The sequence below is a fragment of the Plectropomus leopardus genome, chromosome 4 (assembly GCF_026936395.1).
Source record: "Plectropomus leopardus strain MGB_pleo_1.0 chromosome 4, ASM2693639v1, whole genome shotgun sequence".
NCBI lineage: Eukaryota > Metazoa > Chordata > Actinopteri > Perciformes > Serranidae > Plectropomus > Plectropomus leopardus.
The window spans coordinates 462,501-482,500 of NC_142179.1; the positions used below are offsets into that span (position 1 = coordinate 462,501).

The 20,000-nt window shown below is 46.7% G+C and overlaps 1 protein-coding gene and 7 non-coding genes across 16 annotated transcripts in view; 3 read left to right on the forward strand and 5 right to left on the reverse strand.

The window, feature by feature from the left end:
• Positions 1–20,000, reverse strand: part of cntrl (centriolin) — a 98,333-nt gene that overhangs the window by 61,669 nt on the left and 16,664 nt on the right. For 8 of the 9 annotated variants that reach the window (XM_088076098.1, XM_088076091.1, XM_088076095.1 and 5 more), the window contains 8 exons: positions 17,351–17,427; positions 15,992–16,168; positions 11,067–11,220; positions 10,566–10,654; positions 5,681–5,803; positions 4,501–4,635; positions 3,473–3,547; positions 3,118–3,329 (listed from right to left, as the gene is read on the reverse strand). In XM_088076098.1, the coding sequence (XP_087932224.1) occupies positions 3,118–3,329; positions 3,473–3,547; positions 4,501–4,635; positions 5,681–5,803; positions 10,566–10,654; positions 11,067–11,220; positions 15,992–16,168; positions 17,351–17,427 (1,042 nt within the window). The remainder of the gene's footprint in view (positions 1–3,117; positions 3,330–3,472; positions 3,548–4,500; positions 4,636–5,680; positions 5,804–10,565; positions 10,655–11,066; positions 11,221–15,991; positions 16,169–17,350; positions 17,428–20,000) is intronic. The other variant, XM_088076094.1, reaches the window with a different exon arrangement.
• Positions 164–236, reverse strand: trnam-cau (transfer RNA methionine (anticodon CAU)). The gene has a single exon. It is a non-coding gene; the product is annotated as a tRNA-Met (tRNA).
• Positions 2,682–2,763, forward strand: trnas-gcu (transfer RNA serine (anticodon GCU)). The gene has a single exon. It is a non-coding gene; the product is annotated as a tRNA-Ser (tRNA).
• Positions 14,462–14,534, forward strand: trnaa-agc (transfer RNA alanine (anticodon AGC)). Its single transcript has one exon. It is a non-coding gene; the product is annotated as a tRNA-Ala (tRNA).
• Positions 14,958–15,039, reverse strand: trnas-gcu (transfer RNA serine (anticodon GCU)). The gene has a single exon. It is a non-coding gene; the product is annotated as a tRNA-Ser (tRNA).
• On the reverse strand, positions 15,605–15,677 carry trnaa-agc (transfer RNA alanine (anticodon AGC)). The gene has a single exon. It is a non-coding gene; the product is annotated as a tRNA-Ala (tRNA).
• Positions 18,308–18,389, forward strand: trnas-gcu (transfer RNA serine (anticodon GCU)). Its single transcript has one exon. It is a non-coding gene; the product is annotated as a tRNA-Ser (tRNA).
• trnaa-agc (transfer RNA alanine (anticodon AGC)) lies at positions 18,813–18,885 on the reverse strand. The gene has a single exon. It is a non-coding gene; the product is annotated as a tRNA-Ala (tRNA).

Below are 20,000 nucleotides of genomic sequence, written 5' to 3' on the forward strand. Positions count from 1 at the left end.
AAATTAGTTTCCTGCGTACGGTGTGCGGGCTCCGCCTCTGAGCAGCGGGGAGGCACTGAGGAGGTTCACTGTGTGACGCGACGTTATCAGCAGTGAGAGCAGCCTGCCAGCAGAGCCGAGTGTCTGACTGCAGATAATTTAGACTGTTACGTAACATAAAAACTGCCCCGTGTGAGGCTCGAACTCACGACCTTCAGATTATGAGACTGACGCGCTGCCTACTGCGCCAACGAGGCCTGATGGACCCTGCAGCACCGTGATCCAAATCTGACGGCTCTTTACGTAACGGACACGTCTGGCTGTCCTTCACACAAAGCACAGAGCGCAGATGTGACGTCTGAGGCTGAGCGTGAGACGACAGACACGACTGTGCGTCTCCGTCGGAGCTCTTGTCCTCTGACAGCTCTGTGACGAGCCTTTCTGACAGAGAGAGTCTGAGGTTACAGACTCATCAGCAGACTCATTATGACATTCCTCAAAATAAAACCTCAACACGGCAGAAATACCCCGATTAATTAGCAACTTTGATTTTTCCATAAATGTTTTTATATATATATATTTAGGCGTGTCTTTATTGTTTTATTTTTCATTTATTGATACTCGTGTCTGTTTTTGTCCGTCATACTGCGTGTCATATTCAACACGCGTCGACATCACAGAACCACATTAACCTCCTAACGGCGTCATCAGCTGTTCGGATCCATCATTCTGTAAAAAGCTTTTGTACTTTGCACTGAAGGAATGGAGAAGCTCTCCAATCTCGTTATACACTGTATAATGACAATAAAGAGCATTCTGATTCTGATTCTGATTCAGAGTGAACTCAGACCGCATGTTTGAGTCTCTGCTGTCAGACGGCGCAGAGAGGAAAGGGTTAAAAGTCCTCTGGAGAATGCGGGCATCAATCCCGCTACCTCTCGCATGCTAAGCGAGCGCTCTACCATTTTTGCTGTGTCCTATGTCCTCTGTCCTCTCTGCTCTGTCTTCTCTGCTCTGTCCTCTGTCTTCTCTGCTCTGTCCTCTGTCTCTCTGCTCTGTCCTCTGTCTTCTCTGCTCTGTCCTCTGTCTCTCTGCTCTGTCCTCTCTGCTCTGTCCTCTCTGCTCTGTCCTCTGTCTTCTCTGCTCTCTCCTATGTCCTCTGTCCTCTCTGCTCTGTCTCTCTGCTCTGTCCTCTGTCTTCTCTGCTCTGTCCTCTGTCTCTCTGCTCTGTCCTCTGTCTTCTCTGCTCTGTCCTCTCTGCTCTGTCCTCTGTCTCTCTGCTCTGTCCTCTCTGCTCTGTCCTCTGTCTCTCTGCTCTGTCCTCTGTCCTCTCTGCTCTGTCCTCTCTGCTCTGTCCTCGTCCTCTCTGCTCTGTCCTCTCTGCTCTGTCCTCTGTCTCTCTGCTCTGTCCTCTCTGCTCTGTCCTCTGTCTTCTCTGCTCTGTCCTCTCTGCTCTGTCCTCTGTCTCTCTGCTCTGTCCTCTCTGCTCTGTCCTCTCTGCTCGTGAGCATAGAGTGAGCGGCATCATCTGCATTTTGCCAAAGAAAACAAGAAAACCAACAGGAAGAGAAAAACCTCTGACTAACTCTGACAGTCTGTGTGAGAGGCTGACACGGCTCTGAAACACAGTCCCCTCTGGGTTGGAGGAAGTTCCTGCTCCAACAGTTCAGGTATGTCGGGGTCGTGTTTTCTGTGAGCGTCAGGCAGAACGTCAGACCATGCATCAGGCTGGGCGGCAGGCGGAGCTTCAGATGATGGTCAGGCGGAGCTTCAGATGATGGTCAGGCGGAGCGTCAGATGATGGTCAGGCGGAGCGTCAGATGATGGTCAGGCGGAGCGTCAGATGATGGTCAGGCGGAGCTTCAGATGATGGTCAGGCGGAGCGTCAGATGATGGTCAGGCGGCAGCAGTTTGGCGTCAGCAGTGGTGCAGGTGCTGCACCAGACTGAGGCGGTTCAGAGGGATCTTAACCAGAGGACAAAGCTCTGGATTTCCTGGTCCGTCTCTGCGCGGACCCTCAGCGGTCCTGAGCTCTGGATGGTGACTGACAGGATGAGATCTTGGAGAACGGCCCGACTGAAAACAGAAAAGTCTTTCCATGGCGTTTTTAAAAATTCTGTGTTGATCCTCGTGTTCACGGTTCATAAAAACACCACAAAGGCTGCAGTTTGCGCGCCAGGCCAGTAGCTGGCAGTGTAACTCTGTAATGACACACCATAGAAGAAGACCACACGCCTGCACATGAAGGTGCTCCTCTACACAGCGCTGACTTTAAACAAACAAGATGTTGGCGAACGCATGAAAAGCGACAGCGTTAACAACCTCAGCAGAGTCAGCGGCATCGTTGTCGTTGCCGTCCTCCCGCTCGCCGTGGCTGTTCGTGTGAAACGTGATGCGTGCAGTGATGTCGCCGTTCTCACAGGACCATTGCGATTCCACGGTGTCAGACGGCGTGGCGTTTTCAAAAGATTACACTCTGGAACATTTTAACGTTTCACGCAAGAGCCGCTGACCCGTGAACGGCAGGAAGTCTGAGCTCCTCAGGCTCAGAGAGGAGCAGCTCAGACATCAAGAGGGAGCTCGGAGGAGAGCCGCTGCTCCTTCACGTGGAGGAGATCCGAGCTTTCATCCGGTAATACGATTTCATATCCATCTCCATCAAATATCAGCTAATATTACCCGTGCACACCTCCATGACCTGAGACGAGGTGGCCGAGTGGTTAAGGCGATGGACTGCTAATCCATTGTGCTCTGCACGCGTGGGTTCGAATCCCATCCTTGTCGGGTTGGTTTTCACAGTCTCACTTCCATTTCTCACGATTCACGGTCAGCAGTAATCACGCCGCGGCGCCACGCACGCAGAGCGGATTAAACGTCTGCAGCTCCGTGCACAAAGTGAAACGTTTCCGTGAACCTCGAGACAGAAGATGCTGCTGACATGTGTGAAAGCTACAGTTACAGGATAAATCTACACTTCTGACACACAGTCTGCACTATCATTATTTAGGTCTCATCTGATGGTAGCTCTTCCTCACTTCTCCTTTTTAACGACTGCTCTTATTGCAGTGCTTTAATCGGGGACTTCTGGTTTTATTGTGTGAAGCTCTTTGTGTTACAGTAGCACTGCAGTGCTGGTACCTGTGCTGGTCCTGATCCAGCTCCTCTGGTCCACTCTGAATCTCCTGAGGGTCCAACAGGGCAGCTATCATCTGGTCCAGTTTAACTCTGCTCTGCTCCACCTGGGTCCTGCTGGCTTTAAACTGGGTCCTGGTCTGTTGGAACCGGGCTTTAGTCAGATCCAGTTGGACCTCGAGTTTCTGGACGACTTCCTGAAGAGAAGATTTTTCATCCTGCAAACAGACGGACACGAAACGAGTTTCAATCACCTGGAGAGTTTTTGGGGAACTTTTAGTGTGTGTGTGTGTGTGTGTGTGTGTGTGTGTGTGTGTGTGCATGCAAGCGTGCGTGCGTGTGTGTGCCCGCGTGCACTGACCTGCAGTGTGTCGATGGTCGACTGTAGACGAGACGCTTCAATCTCTCTCCTCTGTTTCTCTTTGTGTGCAGCGGCCTGAAAGGCGTCACACGCACACGCACGCACGCGCGCGCGCGCACGCACGCACACACACACACACACACACACACACACACACACACACACACACACACACACACTCAGTATTGATTGCATGAAGGTCTGACACCTCACTGTGGAGGACAGAGTTGTCTCGCCTTTAAGGTGGCACTGAGGGCAGTAACAGCGCCAATGGATGCGTAAAAGGGACAGCCGGCAGGTCGGGACCAGGGACAGGACGGTTTGATGGTGTGTGTTCAGTGTGCGACCCCCCGCGGGACATTAAAAAGCAGCTGTTAGCAGCTAACTCAAAGAAGAACAGCATCCCTAAACGTCCACAAAGAGAGGATTGTTTGAAAGAACAACAATATATTTTTTTTTTTTTACAATTTCTGACAAAACATTTTACTGTTTTCTTTAAAAATTACCCCAAAAACTTAAAGGGAAACAAAAATGCCGAAAATGTTTTTAAGAAGATATACTTTGCCATTTCTAAAGAAAAAGAAATGCCAAAATTTTTGAAGAAAATAGTAAAAAAAAACGTACAAAAAAATGTAGAAAAAACTGTAAAAAACATTTTTGTGGAAAAGATAGTTTACAATTAAAAAGAAACCGCATAATTTTAAATGAAAAAAAAAAAGCCAAAAATGTTTTCTTTAAAATTCAACTAATTTTCTAAAGAAAAAACAAATCATATATCGTGAAACCAAAGAGGTCCAGAAGCTGCTGAGCCTATTGACATGTGACATTTTTGTTTACAAACAGCTGCTGACATGTATGTCACATGTCACACTAAAGGCCCACGCTGTTGTGTTAAACCTCTTAAGTTTCTGTGACGCCGGCATGCTGTCTAAAATCACATGATGCCACTGTCCTTTGGTTCTGTAAAGACGGCACGTCACAGAGACTCTGCAGAGACGCTCTGTAGAGACTTTTGGGTCACGAGTTACCTCGTTTTGTTTGATCTGACCGGTTAGCTCCTCCCTCAGCTGCTGGAGCTCCGCCTCCAGCTCCTCCTGTCTGTCCCTCAGAGTCTCGGCCTCCGACCTCAGGACAGACACCTCCTCCTGCTGGACGGACATGTCCTGAGGACAGACGGACACATTAACCAGGGAGTCATCAAACAACAGCGTTGATTTTGTGCCCCCTCATCTCGTCTAAATGCTCTTCCGAATTTGATCTCTTGAGGGACAACCAAACTCCTGACTGCATCTCCAGGAGCGAAAATCCGCCGGAGGAGCGATGAGAGAGGACACACGGGTCTGTCCTTTATGGGCACCTGTGATGTCCTAAAGTGTCACTCTTGCTTTAAATAACACTCTGAATGACACAAGAAACACAAAGAAAAACCCCAAAAAAGTTCACAATGTAACCAAAACCCAAAACCATGACACTTGGTTTTTTTTTTTTTTTAAGAAAACATTTTGACTGATTTGTTTTCTTTATTCATTTTTGGAAATTTTTAGAGAACACGTGGCGCTGGCTCAGGGGAGGGGCAGAAAACTGACAAACCTCTTTGTTTGTCTTTCTATTTTAATTTTTTGGGTGATTTTGTCAAGAAAACATTTTGCATTTTTTTTTAATTTAAAAAATCTTGGGAGATTTTTAAAGAAAACATTTTGGCATTGGCTTTGGGGAGGGCATACAACTCTTACATTATGAAACAATGCCTCTTTTTAAAAAGTCTGTCTTTTTCATAAATTTTGGGGCAATTAAAATATGGCATTTTCATTTTAAATTTCTGGCAATTTTAGGAGAAAATATTTTGGCAAATTTTCTTTCTTGAAACATTTTTTGCAGTTCTGGAAGGCATGTTTTCCTTCAAAATCACCAAAAATGATACAGATTATCACAGCCAGAAACTGCGAAAACAGAGAGAATAACAGTCCTCGAATACATCATGCATTATTATACAGGTTTATGAAACAAAATTCCAGCACTTTTCCAGAAACTTTCAGGCTTTAGTTTTCCAAATATTTTTCCAGGTCTGGAAAATGCTATTTGCGATTTCCTTTACTTTTCCAGTTTTTGTCATGACTGGCGGGACAAACATAAGGAGACAAAGACAGGAGGCGAGTAGAGGACCGAAGGACGTACAAACAGTGAAATGGGACAGGCGTCCTGACTGACCTGTCTGTGTGTCCTGGCTGCGTCCTCCAGCTGTCTGCAGTGTATTTGAGTGTCCTGTAGGTGGTGCTGCAGATTCTGATTCTCAGCCTGCAGACTGTGGACCTGCTGCTGCAAACCATGGGCCTGACACACACACACACACAAACACACACACACACACACACACACATTCCCAGTTAAACCAGTAACAGTCTTTATATAACTCTTAATAGGAGTGTGTTATGGATAATTAGGACCCAGGCACTGACTGCATGTCGACGAAGGCCCTTTTAAAATCACAAAAATCATTATTGTAGTGTTTTTCTCATTTCATAGTAGCTTAGCTTTTTAGCAACAGCAGCTAGTTGGCGGTATAACGACAGCGGTGCTGTCGGTTTTAATATTTACGTGATTATCAGATAATGGTATATTTATCTCTCCAAGATCCAAAAGGAGCTGAGCAAGAGAGACTCCGAAATCCTGAATCTCAGGCAGGAAACGGATGTACACTCTCTAACAAACTAAAAGAGAGCAAAAAGGGGCTGATCAGCAAGGAAGCTGCTCTCCTACAGAGCGAAGATGCCTGGCAGGCTGAATATACCGCTGCTGAGGAAAAATTCAAGAAAAGCCCGGCTGATAATGAGGCAAAATTGAGAGCGATGGAGGAGAAGGAAAAGAAACCGGACGAGACATTCAGAAAGACTCTTGCTGAGAAAACACAAAGCTAAGAAACGCAGCAGATGGAGAACAGGGATACTGTGAACCAGCTGGAGAGGCAGATCCCATCAAATCCCGTCACTGCTCCCGTCAAAGCATATATTCTGGTTGTGTACCGCCCACCAGGGGGTAATCTGGATGGCTTTGTCTCTGAAATGGACATGTTACTCTCTGACATCCCTGATGATGGCACACCACTGATTGTCATGGGAGACATGAACATTCACATTGACAGTACTCTGGCAAACAACTTTCTGGCACTCCTCTCCTCCTCTGCACTTGTACTAGCTCCTTCTCCTCCCACCCACAAAGCTGGTAAAGTCCTTGACTTGGTGCTGACTCGTAACTGCTCCATAGCAGATGTGACAGTTACCCCTCTACACCTGTCAGACCATTTCTTGGTAAAATTTGCAGCTGCCTTTCCGTAATTGCAGACACCCACTCAGACAATTTCCCTCCGCAGAAACCATAAGTCCCTCACAGCAGCACAGCTGTCTGATGAGGTGAGCTCTGCCATGCCTGACCACTCACACTTCTCCTCACTTTCTGTTAATGAGGCTACAGAAACACTCTGTTCCTCTCTGGCATCCTCTCTGGACAAACTCTGCCCCCTGGTGTCCAAACCAGCCAAGAAAAAACAACCAAGTCCATGGCTCTCTGAAGCTCTGAGAGAACAAAGAACTGGACTCAGGGCAGCAGAAAGAAAGTGGCGTAAATCCAAGAACCCACTGATTTGTCCTCATACAAACAGAAACTTGCTTCCTTTACCTCTTCCTTGCAGTCCGCTAAGAAAGCCTTCTATCAGAACAAGATCTGTGCTGCTACTGACTCCAGAAAACTGTTTATGGTGTTTAACTCCTTGCTTTCTCCTCCAGCTGCTCAGCCTTCCCCTACACTGACTCCAGACATGTTTTCCTCCTTTTTCACTGAAAAGGTGGCTGCAATCAGCAACCAGTTCTCTGAGCCTGACCGGCCCAGTCAGCTCAAACCCACTACTGCTGCTTCACTCTGCTCTTTCACTCCTCTGACCGAGGATGAGGTCTCCAGACTTCTTCTGAGCTCAAAACCTACAACATGTCCTCTCGATCCAATACCCACCCGCATCCTGCAGACCATCCTGCCCACGATCAAACCTGCAGTCACACACATTGTCAATTCCTCCCTAAAAACTGGCACTTTTCCTGCTACTTTTAAGCAAGCCCGTGTCACCCCACTGCTCAAAAAGCCTAATCTCAACCCCGCCCAGGTTGAAAACTACAGGCCAGTCTCACTTCTACCATTTCTGTCGAAAATACTGGAGCGGGCAGTATTTAACCAGGTCTCTGAACACTTGTGGAACAACAACCTACTCGACTCCTTTCAGTCTGGCTTCAGGTGTGACCACTCCACTGAGACTGCACTCCTGTCAGTCACTGAGTCACTGAGACTGGCTCGAGCTGCTGGTCAATCCTCTGTCCTACTGCTGCTGGACCTGGACACGGTGAACCATCAAATCCTCCTCTCCACACTCTCTGAGCTCAGCATCTCAGGTTCTGTCCTATTGTGGTTCAAGTCCTACCTCACAGGCAGATCCTTCAGAGTGTCATGGCGAGGAGAGGTGTCTAGGTCACATGGCCTATCGACAGGGGTTCCTCAGGGGTCGGTGCTTGGTCCCCTACTCTTCTCTCTGTACACCACCTCCCTCGGTGCAGTGATCCGCTCCCACGGTTTCTCCTACCACTGCTATGCTGATGACACTCAGCTCTTCCTCTCCTTTCCACCTGATGACAGAACGGTCTCAGCTCGGATATCAGCGTGTCTGGCTGATATCTCCACATGGATGAAGGAAGGCCACCTTCAGCTAAATCTGTCTAAGACCGAACTCATGGTCTTTCCAGCTTGTCCATCTGTTCAGCCTCGGATCAGTGTCCAACTTGACTCGAGCCTACTTGTGCCCACAAACTCAGCCAGAAACCTGGGTGTCATGATCGATGACCAGCTGACCTTTAAGGTTCATGTGGCCTCAGTTTCTCGGTCCTGCCGTTATGCCCTCTACAACATCAGGAAGATCAGACCCTTCCTGACCCAACAGGCCACACAGCTTCTGGTTCAGGCTCTCGTGATCTCACGCATTGACTGCTACAACTCTCTTCTGGCAGGCCTCCCTGCATGCTCATTCAAACCTCTTCAGATGATCCAGAATGCAGCAGCACGTCTGGTCTTCAACCAGCCCAAAACAGCACATGTCACCCCGCTGCTAATTTCTCTTCACTGGCTTCCAGTGGCAGCCAGGATCAAATTCAAAGCACTTCTCTTGGCTTCAAAACAATCACAAGAACTGCTCCAGCCTACCTGGAATCCCCGATCCAGGTCTACTCTCCTTCTCGCCCACTACGCTCTGCATGCGAAAGACGCCCGGTGCTTCCAGCCCAGCACGGCTCTAAATCTCTAGCCAGACTCTTCTCTTCTGTTGTTCCCAAATGGTGGAACAAACTTCCAAACTCTGTGCGATCTGCTGAGTCCCTTTCTACTTTAAAGAGACAACTGAAAACTCATTTGTTCCGAGAACACCTCGGCACTTAACCCGACTCTTCTCCTCTTTGCCCTTTGGGGTAAATTAAGTCAGAAGGTCTAAACCCAGCACCTAATGATTATCTAGCACTGACAAAGTTGTGTGATGTTGTATGTTGACTGTCATCGTAAGTAGTGATACTTAGATTGTTGAATCTCAGATGCTGAGATCACTACTGGTTATTACTTTGGGGGGGGGGGGGCTGTGCGGCACTTCTTCTGCCACTAGACGGCAATACCTGTGACCAATCACACCTGAAGCACTTTTTGGGTTTTTTCCTTAAGTCTAAATTCTTGCTTGTGTTGTACGTCGCTTTGGATAAAAGCGTCTGCTAAATGAAATTGTAGAATTGTAGAATTGTAGATCCACCAACTGAACCCTAAATTACTGGATCTCAGCAGAGACAATGACGAGCTCTTTAAAAAACCCAAAGACACTGCAGAGGAGCTGGCCCAAAAAATGATGAGCCTCGCCAAGACGAAAGACAATGGGAAGTACGCAGAACTGAAGGAGTTCAGCGATGACACAGTTGGGAAACTCGAGCACTTTGAGGCAAAAGAAACACAGCTACAGAAGGAGAAGGACCAAAGGGAAGACATCTGTCTGACGCCCAACAAAAACAAGAGACGCTTTTTGTTCTTCCGTACACGCCGACAGATGACAGGCAGGCGGAGCTGCAAAACACGAAGGACAAAAAGCGTGAGAAAGAAATCAAGAAGCAAGCAGAAGAGGAGAAGACGGCAAAGAAGTGTCAGCGACAGTCAGGAGGAGGAGGAGGAGAAGGAGGAGGAGGAGGCTGGACGACTCATCCTCGCCCCCCCGCCCTTAAACCCAGACTGGTCAAATCCTTCTGCCCCCCCCTTTAAAGCCTGCTACGTCCTTCATCAAACACTCCCTATTTACATCTGCTTCCCCCCATACTTCGCCCCCCGCCAACACAAGACTGAGTGATTAACACGTTACCGAAGACAAGCTTTGGAAAAGTGTTTCACACTTTGTAATTTTGTGTTGCACTTCCCAGGCACCGTCTCCCCCCACATTCCCTATAATATTCACTTTTGGCAAACTGGATAATTTAATCTGATTTTTTGTGGGTTTTCTCCTGGTGCTCAGGTTCCCACACTTCAACCACATCATTTCTTTTTTTAAATAAATTATCCCCAAAAATATAAATCACATGAATGTTCAAATAAATGTACAAAACATTCAAATTGGACATTTTGAACTTTCATGTGACTGTTTGGGGATAATTTATTCATAATTTTGGGTTTTTTTTCTCCTGGTGCTCAGGTTTCCCCCACATCAATCACATTAAAATAAATTTTAAAATTATTTTAAAAATCTAATATTTACCGTTTCTGCCTCACAAAATAAAACCATAAAGTATAAATACAACTGTATGACATTATGATAGCTAAAAAGTAAAAGTACCAGTTTAAGGTTGAAACAAACTGAAACAAAGGCTTGATTTCTCCAAAAGTTTCTGCATTAATCACGCGGCGGGTTCAATTCCCGGTCAGGGAGCATCTTTCCGCCCTTTCACCAAATGCTAAGTCGGCACATACATACGGGTTTTTAAAAGACGGGTACAGGGTAAAAGTGGACCTGTACTGGATGGGTCTGAGGTCCAGTAAGTACCTGCTGTCTGAGTCCTCTCAGGTACTCCTGAAGTCCAGAGATGATGTCCTCCAGGTCCCTCTGAAGAGACTCATTCACCAAAATCTGACCTGCCGCAGGACGAGGAGAAAAAACCTTTTAAAGAGAACATGCACATTTTTCTACAATTGTTTAATTATTTGTACTTTTTCTTTAAAAAAATTATAGATTATTTTGTTAAATTGAAACTCTGAAGCGATTTCATTTTTAGGAGGAGAGGAAATAACAAAAGAGGAGGAGACACAAGAAAAAAAGGAGGAGGTGAGGAGGAGAAGGAAAGGACAAGAGGATACAAGAAAAGGAGACAGAGGAAACAAAAGAAGGAGAGAAGAGAAGAGAGAAGGAGAAAAGGAGGAAACAACAGAAGGAGGAGGTGAGGAGGACAGGAGTTTCATTTTTTTTTTTTTTTTAACTTTACTCCGACAGCCAATCAGACGGCTCCGTTTTGTGCCAGCCTCTGTGATTGGTCGGCGGTCAGCTCACCGTCCGTCAGCTGCTGCTCCAGCTCTTTGATCTCCTGCGTCTCCATGGCAATGCGAGACAGCATGTCGTCGAGGCGACCCTCCAGCTCGATCTGTCTCCCACTCATTGTGTCTAACAGACGTCTCCAGCGGGACAGACGGACGGACACACGGGCCTGATACACAGAGAGACAGACAGAGAGAAAGACGGTCAGGGCTCAGAGACAGAGAGACAGACAGTCACAGGGGGCTGAGAGACAGAGAGACAGACAGAGAGACAGTAACACAGGAGGAGAAGGAGACAACAGAGGAGAGGAGACAAGGAGAGGAGGCAAGGAGAGAAGGAGACAACAGAGGAGACAAGGAGAGAAAACTGAGAGGATGAGACAACAAAGGAGAGGAGACAAGGAGAGAAGGAGAGGAAAAACAAGAGGAGAGGAGGAGACAACAGAGGACAGGAGACAAGGAGAGGAGAAGGAGGAGAGGAAACAAAACAAGGAAACAAGGAAACAAGGAAAAAAGTAGACAACAGAGGAGAGGAGACAAAGACAGAAGAAGGAGAGAAGACAAGGGGAGGAGAAACAGAAGAGAAGACAAAGAGAAGAGTAAAAAGACGAGGACACAACAGAGGAGAGGAGACAAGGAGCCGACAAGGAGAACAGGAAAAAGTCACAAGGAGGGGAATTAGCTCAAATGGTAGAGTGCTCGCTTAGCATGTGAGAGGTAGTGGGATTGATGCCCGCATTCTCCAGACACTTTTAACCCTTTCCTCTCTGACACAGAGCGTCAATGCGTTACTCGACCCGCTGGAGTTTCTCGGCCGTTCGGCCGTAAATCACCGCTGCTGTCAAAATATCTGACTGAGGTTCAGACGTGAAGTCAGAGAGAGAAACGATACGACAGATCAGATATTTGCGGAGAACGTGGGCGGAGTCACGCGTTAATGTGTTCCTCTTTAAGGCTGTTAATGGATAATGAGCATGGTTTAAGGGTTTTTTAACCCTTAAACCAGGGACCTACCATGTGTTGCCTGGAGGCCAAAAAAAACAGTCGTCACATCGGCCCCGTGTGTGTTTCGAGGATTTCAGGACATTTCTAGGATTTTAGAGTGGTTCTAGTAAGGTTTCTGATTGAAAGTGCTGGATGGAAAAAAAGGCCAACAGATGGGGACACAGCGCAGTGACGAGGGGGACAGACGCTCCGGGACACCGAAGTGTGACTGACAGTTTTCCTGCTGCTCAGGTTCAACATGTTGATTAGCTGATTTGTCTCAGAGGATTAACAACGAGCTCGTTTATCAGCTGTTCGGATCCATCAGAGTGAACTCAGACCGCATGTTTGAGTCTCTGCTGTCAGACGGCGCAGAGAGGAAAGGGTTAAAAGTCCTCTGGAGAATGCGGGCATCAATCCCGCTACCTCTCGCATGCTAAGCGAGCGCTCTACCATTTGAGCTAATTCCCCTGTGACACTAAACTGAAGCTCTGCTGACAATTTGAACTTTGACCCTGTCCTGCCTGTCTGCTGTGTCCTCTCCGCTCTGTCTGTCTGAATTAACCCTTTAAAACACCAAAGTCACAAAACAACACAAACTGAGTGAGTGACTGAAGCAGCAGTAAACCAGCAGCTCCTGTGTTCAGAGAGCTAAAATCCCTGTTTTGTCTCAGGAGTCTGCTTCAGAGAGAGCGGTGTACATGTTTCATTTCACACCTGCAAATCACTTTCTGACAGGAAGACAAAGCAACGGCTCAATAACGCTTACAGCTTCAACTGATCTTTTTAGGTGGCTAAAAACTCTTTCAATGTTCAACGTCCTCCTGTCTTTATCGGTTTCCGGGTCGAGCGATCGAGGATAGAGGACGGAGGGGTCGAGGAGTCGAGGAGGGATACTGGGATGTAACCCGAGTCTGGTTAAAGTCCGACATGACGGAGGAAATCCACTTCCTGTCGCACGATGTGGGCGCGTTAGTCGGACTTCCAGAGATTCCCTGAAGTCTGATTTCAAATGGGCGAGCATGTTGATGAATATTATCAGCTGGTTGAGGTGAAGCAAAAAGTATTTTGCACTACAGACTGCCTTCAAAAGCAGGTTTTCTTAAAAAAAAAAAAAAAGTTGTGCCATTTCTTTAAATATATTTGGCGAATTTTAAAGAAAAATGAATAGGGATTATTTTTAAAAATTTCTATTATTAGAGGAAGGTTGGTAAGGATTTTAAAAGTCCAGTTTTAGTGGCTCTGACACAATAATTCACGGCGGCTCAAACAGCCCCACGTTAATGGACCTGACCTGTCCCTTCAGGGACCCGCAGACGCTCCGACTCAGGACGAAAGACTCACTGAACACGAGGCACACCTCAGCTCAGTCTGGACCACAGTGGAGAACAAACAGGAGGACATGGAGGACACTAACATGGTGAAAAACTCCCTCAGGTGTCCACAGTTTTCATGTTTTACAGCAGAGAGCGGCTCCTCAGTGTCCTCTGGGACATCAGTGTCCAACCACAGCACGCTCAGAGACACCATGAGAGGATTTCATGTTTGAGATCAGACACAGAGACGAATCAGTACTCACTCAGACCTCCTCCCCGGGGACCACACGGGGCTGCTGGGTAACTCCACGTCCTCCTCCCCCTCCTCCTCTCTAACTCTATCAGCTCACAGTAACCAACATCACCTCCTCCTCTCTGCTCTCACAAACATTTCCTCCTCCGCCTCTCTGTCCTTCTCTCCGGTACAAACTTCTCCTCCTCTTTGAATCAACACAGGAAATCTGTCTGCCAGCCAATCAGAGCGCAGAGCTGCAGGGCGACAGCTCAGCTTCTGTCCAACGGGAGTGAAGTAAAACAGAGGGGGGCGGGGTCTGGGCTCTTAAAGAGACGACAACAACCTGTCGATCCTGCAGCTGCTCTGACACTAACAGCACCTCAACACTGATCCCTCAGAGGGACGATAACGTGAAGCTGAGGAGACAAGCTGCTGACGCCTCAAACACTGACTGCAGGACTCAAACGCTGACTGCAGGATTCAGATACTGAGTGCAGGATTCAAACACTGACTGCAGGATTCAGATACTGACTGCAGGATTCAAACACTGACTGCAGGATTCAAACACTGACTGCAGGATTCAGATACTGACTGCAGGATTCAAACACTGACTGCAGGATTCAGATACTGACTGCAGGATTCAAACACTGACTGCAGGATTCAGATACTGAGTGCAGGACTCAAACACTGACTGCAGGATTCAAACCTCGGCTGCAGGACGTGTTAACGTCTGTACCGAGGAGTGTCATGAAAATCTTCACAGTAATGAGCAACGTTCAGATAAATATAAAAAGGACGTCTGAAAATATTAAATAAATAAAGGATAAAGGATCACCACACAGAGTTTGTGCCGACTGCTCTTCTTTGTACTCCACAGGGGAATTAGCTCAAATGGTAGAGCGCTCGCTTAGCATGCGAGAGGTAGCGGGATCGATGCCCGCATTCTCCAGACACTTTTAACCCTTTCCTCTCTGCGCCGTCTGACAGCAGAGACTCAAACATGCGGTCTGAGTTCACTCTGATGGATCCGAACAGCTGATGACGCCGTTAGGAGGTTAATGTGGTTCTGTGACGTGATGTCGACGCGTGTCGAACGCGGAGAGACTCGATGCAGCAGCTGAACGGAAAGTTACGGCTCAGAGTTTGTTTCTGTTGCTTTACCGTCACGCCTGCTGAGATCGTTATTTACTTTTTAACAGCTTTAAAGAGGAAGAAGGTTTCTCTGTTTTCCCGTTCAGAGCTCTGTAACGCGGCGAGCTGCGAACACGTGCTGTTTTCACACGTTGACTGCAGCTCAGATACCAGCTGCTTTGATAGTTTCAGTCATGATTTGACACGGTGATGTGAAATATTCAGAGTTAAATGAAACCTGCGACGAGGATGGGATTCGAACCCACGCGTGCAGAGCACAATGGATTAGCAGTCCATCGCCTTAACCACTCGGCCACCTCGTCTGAGAAAAAGTGTATCAAAGGTGAGTTTCGAGAGTGGTTGCATGAAAAGCGAACACGGTGGGCAGTTACGCAGCTCCGGTTTGAGCGAGGAGCGTACGGGGGAGAATCACGCGATCATCACGTCAGAGACCAGCTTGGACGTCGGCCTCACTGAGTCCTGACAGCTCAGGACGCAGAGACACGGCGCCACAGTCTGATGACAGCGACTTATTTAAGACTCATACAGTCAGAAATAAACTGCTCATTACATTTGCAATTCTTTTCCAGGCCTGGAAAAGTTTCAGAAAACTGAATATGCCCTGAAAGTTTTTGAAAATCATGGAATTTTGCTTCACAAACTTATATAGTAACATGATGTTTTCAAGGACCAGCGGAAATTTAAAAATCCAACAATAATTTCTGTTTTTACAGTCTCTTGCTGCGATAAATGGGGCCGTTTTTTGGTGATTTTTAAAGAAAAACAAAGCTTCCAAACCCGAAGCTCGGATCGATCAGAGTGAACTGAGACCGCATGTTTGAGTCTCTGCTGTCAGACGGCGCAGAGAGGAAAGGGTTAAAAGTCCTCTGGAGAATGCGGGCATCGATCCCGCTACCTCTCGCATGCTAAGCGAGCGCTCTACCATTTGAGCTAATTCCCCTGTGGAGTGAAAAGAAGAGCAGTCGGCTGAAAATGTCTGAATCAAACATCAAACCCTCTGACTTTCCCCTTATCTTTCCTCTTAAAGGTCAACCATGAATAATGTGCAGGTTCAAGGGTTTTTTACCCCTTACCTGAGGGGTGGTAAATATGCGTACATGTTTCTCAGATTTTATATTAATTATTGGACTTCTTGAGGTTTCTAAAATTTCAGAACATTTGTATAAGGGGGACAGCAGGGGGACAGCAGGGGGACAGCAGAGGGAAAGCAGGGGGACAGACTGTCTGATGGACAGAACTGTAATAAGAACTCACCTGTTGAGGGTCTGAGGTGTCCAGCGTCAGCAGTTGTGTCTCCAGCTCTTCCGTCTCTGTCTCAGTCTTCCTGCTCTCATCTGTCTGTCTGTCCATCTGTCTCCGTGTCTCATCAGCTTCGTCTCTCAGCTGCTCGAGGACGGACAGTCTGCTGAGGAGAGGAAACAGCGCGTCCTGCTGAGGGGAAGAGAAAGTAGATTCAGAGACAACTCGGGACTGAAAGGAGCTTCACAAACAACGTTTTTCTGGTTTTTGAAAAATCACGTAGAGTTTTCTTTAATTAAACAGACTTTAGCGCTGACTTTGTTTTGAACCAACTTTTTTAATCGTCAAAAAAAAAAAAAAAAAACATTGAAACTGTGCACACCCACTCAGATGCATTTTATTATTTAATTCTTTGAAAAAAAATAGCAAAATTAGAAAATGTAAAGGGTCATCCTCACAGGCGGTTGTCTCTCTGTTGACGTGTCTTGTATTTGTCCCTCTGGCTAAATAGCTGTCCTCCTCCTGTCTCCACACTGTCTCTCTGTCTGTATTCAGTCCTCCTCATCATCATCCACCTGACGCCACATTTTCTTCCCCGATTCTTGGTCAAACAACTCAAACGCCATAAAATGCACAAAATCAAACCTGCTCCCAAAACTTGAAAATGTCAGTTTGCAAACGTGACTGACGCAACGTGACGTCGTGTTGATGTTTAAAAGTGTGAAAATATCAGACTCAGAAAACCAACTCGAGGTTTAAAGGCCTGTGTTGTGTCGGCCGGCGCTGCATTGGCTCATGACCAGAACAACTGTCCCCCTTCGTACCTGTGCGTCCAGGAACTTTCTGCTGACTCAGTTTTTGTGCACATTTATTCAGAAACGTCTCTCTCTCTGTCACACTGTGTCTTTTTTCTGTGATTTTAAACTCGTAACTTCGTTGTGCTCGGCGTCGCTGACGTCTTTGCAGACAATAAACAGGAATCTTCCAGCTCGTCCTCATGTCTGAGGACAAGACAAATCATTTGGGGACACACTCAATAAAAGAATGAGGTTTATTCTCACTACCGAAGGTCAAAACCTGCACAGAGAACTTTTAACTGTCTTCATTTGCAGTTTAACGTGTCTTAAAAAGACGCCGTAAAACAGTTACGTGTTTTTAATGAAAAGACTTAAATATATGTCATTATTTATCAGAGTATCAGGTAAAAGAAAATATCATGATTTCAGGTTGGATCTTATCGCAGACATTTACATATAATCTCTAGTTTTTATAGCTGATGATTGATTTAAACACACACACACACACACACACACACACACACACACACTTCTGAAAATGATCACACACTGTTGGATAAATTGACATGTGTGTTACCTGTTTGTGTGTTTTGGTTTGTTCAGTCTCGGGGATTTCTGCTGCCAGCTGCTCCGTCTGCAGGAGCTCGGCCTCATCTGCGCGCGCGCGCACACACACACACACACACACACACACGATAACACAACAGTCAGAGCACAGAGTCTGCAGAAACCCGGACTGAAGCTGTGGATGTTGATCCCGTGATCCTCCGACAGGAGGCGCTCTCACGGGTCTGCAGCTGCTCCCTCAGCTGCCTCCAGCAAATCTAACGTCTTCCTTTTTTAATCTTGTGAAGGTGTCCCCTTTTTATCAGTCTGTGTCCCCCCTCTAAATTTTTGCAGAACTCTTCATGGGTTTTTTTTCCTCAGCAGCAGTTTGTACACAGGGTCCTACAGCTGAGGATAAGTGATTAAGACTATTTTAGTTAAGTTCGTTACTTTTTAGTTTTTTAGTTCATTTTTTGCTCCTGCAGCTGAAGACAAGTGATTTTTAAAGCTCTCAGTTCATTTTGAGTTAAGTTACTTTTTAGTTTTTTTCCTCAGCAGCAGTTTGTACACAGGGCTCTTTTCAATGCCACTCAGAATTAAATTTGCGACAAATTTTTAAAAAAGTTTTGGGGAATGTGGACATCGACGCTGGGATCTCTGACGTGATAATCAAGCGTTTCTTCCCCTGTGAACTCTTCGCTCATCACACTGCAACCGGAGCTGAGTGAGGGTCGACATGTTCGTGTTTCATGGAACCAGACTGTAAATTCACCCTAAAAATACGTTTTCACAGACGAGGCGGCCGAGTGGTTAAGGCGATGGACTGCTAATCCATCAGTGAGGCCGACGTCCAAGCTGGTCTCTGACGTGATGATCGCGTGATTCTCCCCCGTACGCTCCTCGCTCAAACCGGAGCTGCGTAACTGCCCACCGTGTTCGCTTTTCATGCAACCACTCTCGAAACTCACCTTTAATACACTTTTTCTCAGACGAGGTGGCCGAGTGGTTAAGGCGATGGACTGCTAATCCATTGTGCTCTGCACGCGTGGGTTCGAATCCCATCCTCGTCGCAGGTTTCATTTAACTCTGAATATTTCACGTCACCGTGTCAAATCATGACTGAAACTATCAAAGCAGCTGGTATCTGAGCTGCAGTCAACGTGTGAAAACAGCACGTGTTCGCAGCTCGCCGCATTACAGAGCTCTGAACGGGAAAACAGAGAAACCTTCTTCCTCTTTAAAGCTGTTAAAAAGTAAATAACGATCTCAGCAGGCGTGACGGTAAAGCAACAGAAACAAACTCTGAGCCGTAACTTTCCGTTCAGCTGCTGCATCGAGTCTCTCCGCGTTCGACACGCGTCGACATCACGTCACAGAACCACATTAACCTCCTAACGGCGTCATCAGCTGTTCGGATCCATCAGAGTGAACTCAGACCGCATGTTTGAGTCTCTGCTGTCAGACGGCGCAGAGAGGAAAGGGTTAAAAGTGTCTGGAGAATGCGGGCATCGATCCCGCTACCTCTCGCATGCTAAGCGAGCGCTCTACCATTTGAGCTAATTCCCCTCCTTGTGACTTTTTCCTGTTCTCCTTGTCGGCTCCTTGTCTCCTCTCCTCTGTTGTGTCCTCGTCTTTTTACTCTTCTCTTTGTCTTCTCTTCTGTTTCTCCTCTTCTTCTGTCTTGGTCACCTCTCCTTTGTTGTCTACTTTTTTCCTTGTTTCCTTGTTTTCTATCCTCTGTTGTCTCCTCCTCTCCTCTTGTTTTTCCTCTCCTTCTCTCCTTGCCTCCTCTCCTCTGTGGTGTCATCCTCTCCGTTTTCTCTCCTTGTCTCCTCTGATGTCTCCCTCTCTCCTTGTTTCCTCTGTTGTCTCCTTCTCTCCTTGTTTCCTCTGTTGTCTCCTTCTCTCCTTGTCTCCTCTGTTGTCTCCTTCTCTCTTTGTTTCCTCTCCTTGTAAGTAAATAAATATTTCGGTGTCCAGTTCTCACGCACTTAAATTAGCTCAAGTTGCAGAGCATTCGCTTAGCATGCGAGACGTAGCAGTAACGAGAAGGTAAATCCTAGAAATGTCCTAAAATTCTCTAAGGACGTCATAAAATGAGTCAGAGTCTGGTCTTTGAATGAACACTCAGTCCATACAGACGTCTCTCTGCTGTTTTGTCTCTAAACTTTGTTTGTGGAGGATGAAATGAGACTCACAGAGAGCAGAGGACACAGAGTTCAGTAGCAGTAATGAGAGGTAAATCCTAGAAATGTCCTAAAATTCTAAGAAGGTCCTAAAATCCTACAAACATCCAAAATCCCAGAAATGTGCTAAAAAAATCAGACAAATGTTCTGAAATTTTAGAAACCTCATAAAGTCCAATACTCCGAGAAGCATGTACGCAAGTTTACCACCCCTTAGGTAAGGGGTAAAAAAACCCTTAAACCTGCACGTTATTCATGGTTGACCTTTAAGAGGAAAGATAAGGGGAAAATCAGAGGGTTTGATGTTTCATTCAGACATTTTCAGCCGACTGCTCTTCTTTTTTCACTCAGGGATTTTAGCTCTCTGAACACAGGAGCTGCTGGTTTACTGCTGCTTCAGTCACTCACTCAGTTTGTGTTGTTTTGTGACTTTGGTGTTTTAAAGGGTTAATTCAGACAGACAGAGCGGAGAGGACAGAGCAGACAGGCAGGACA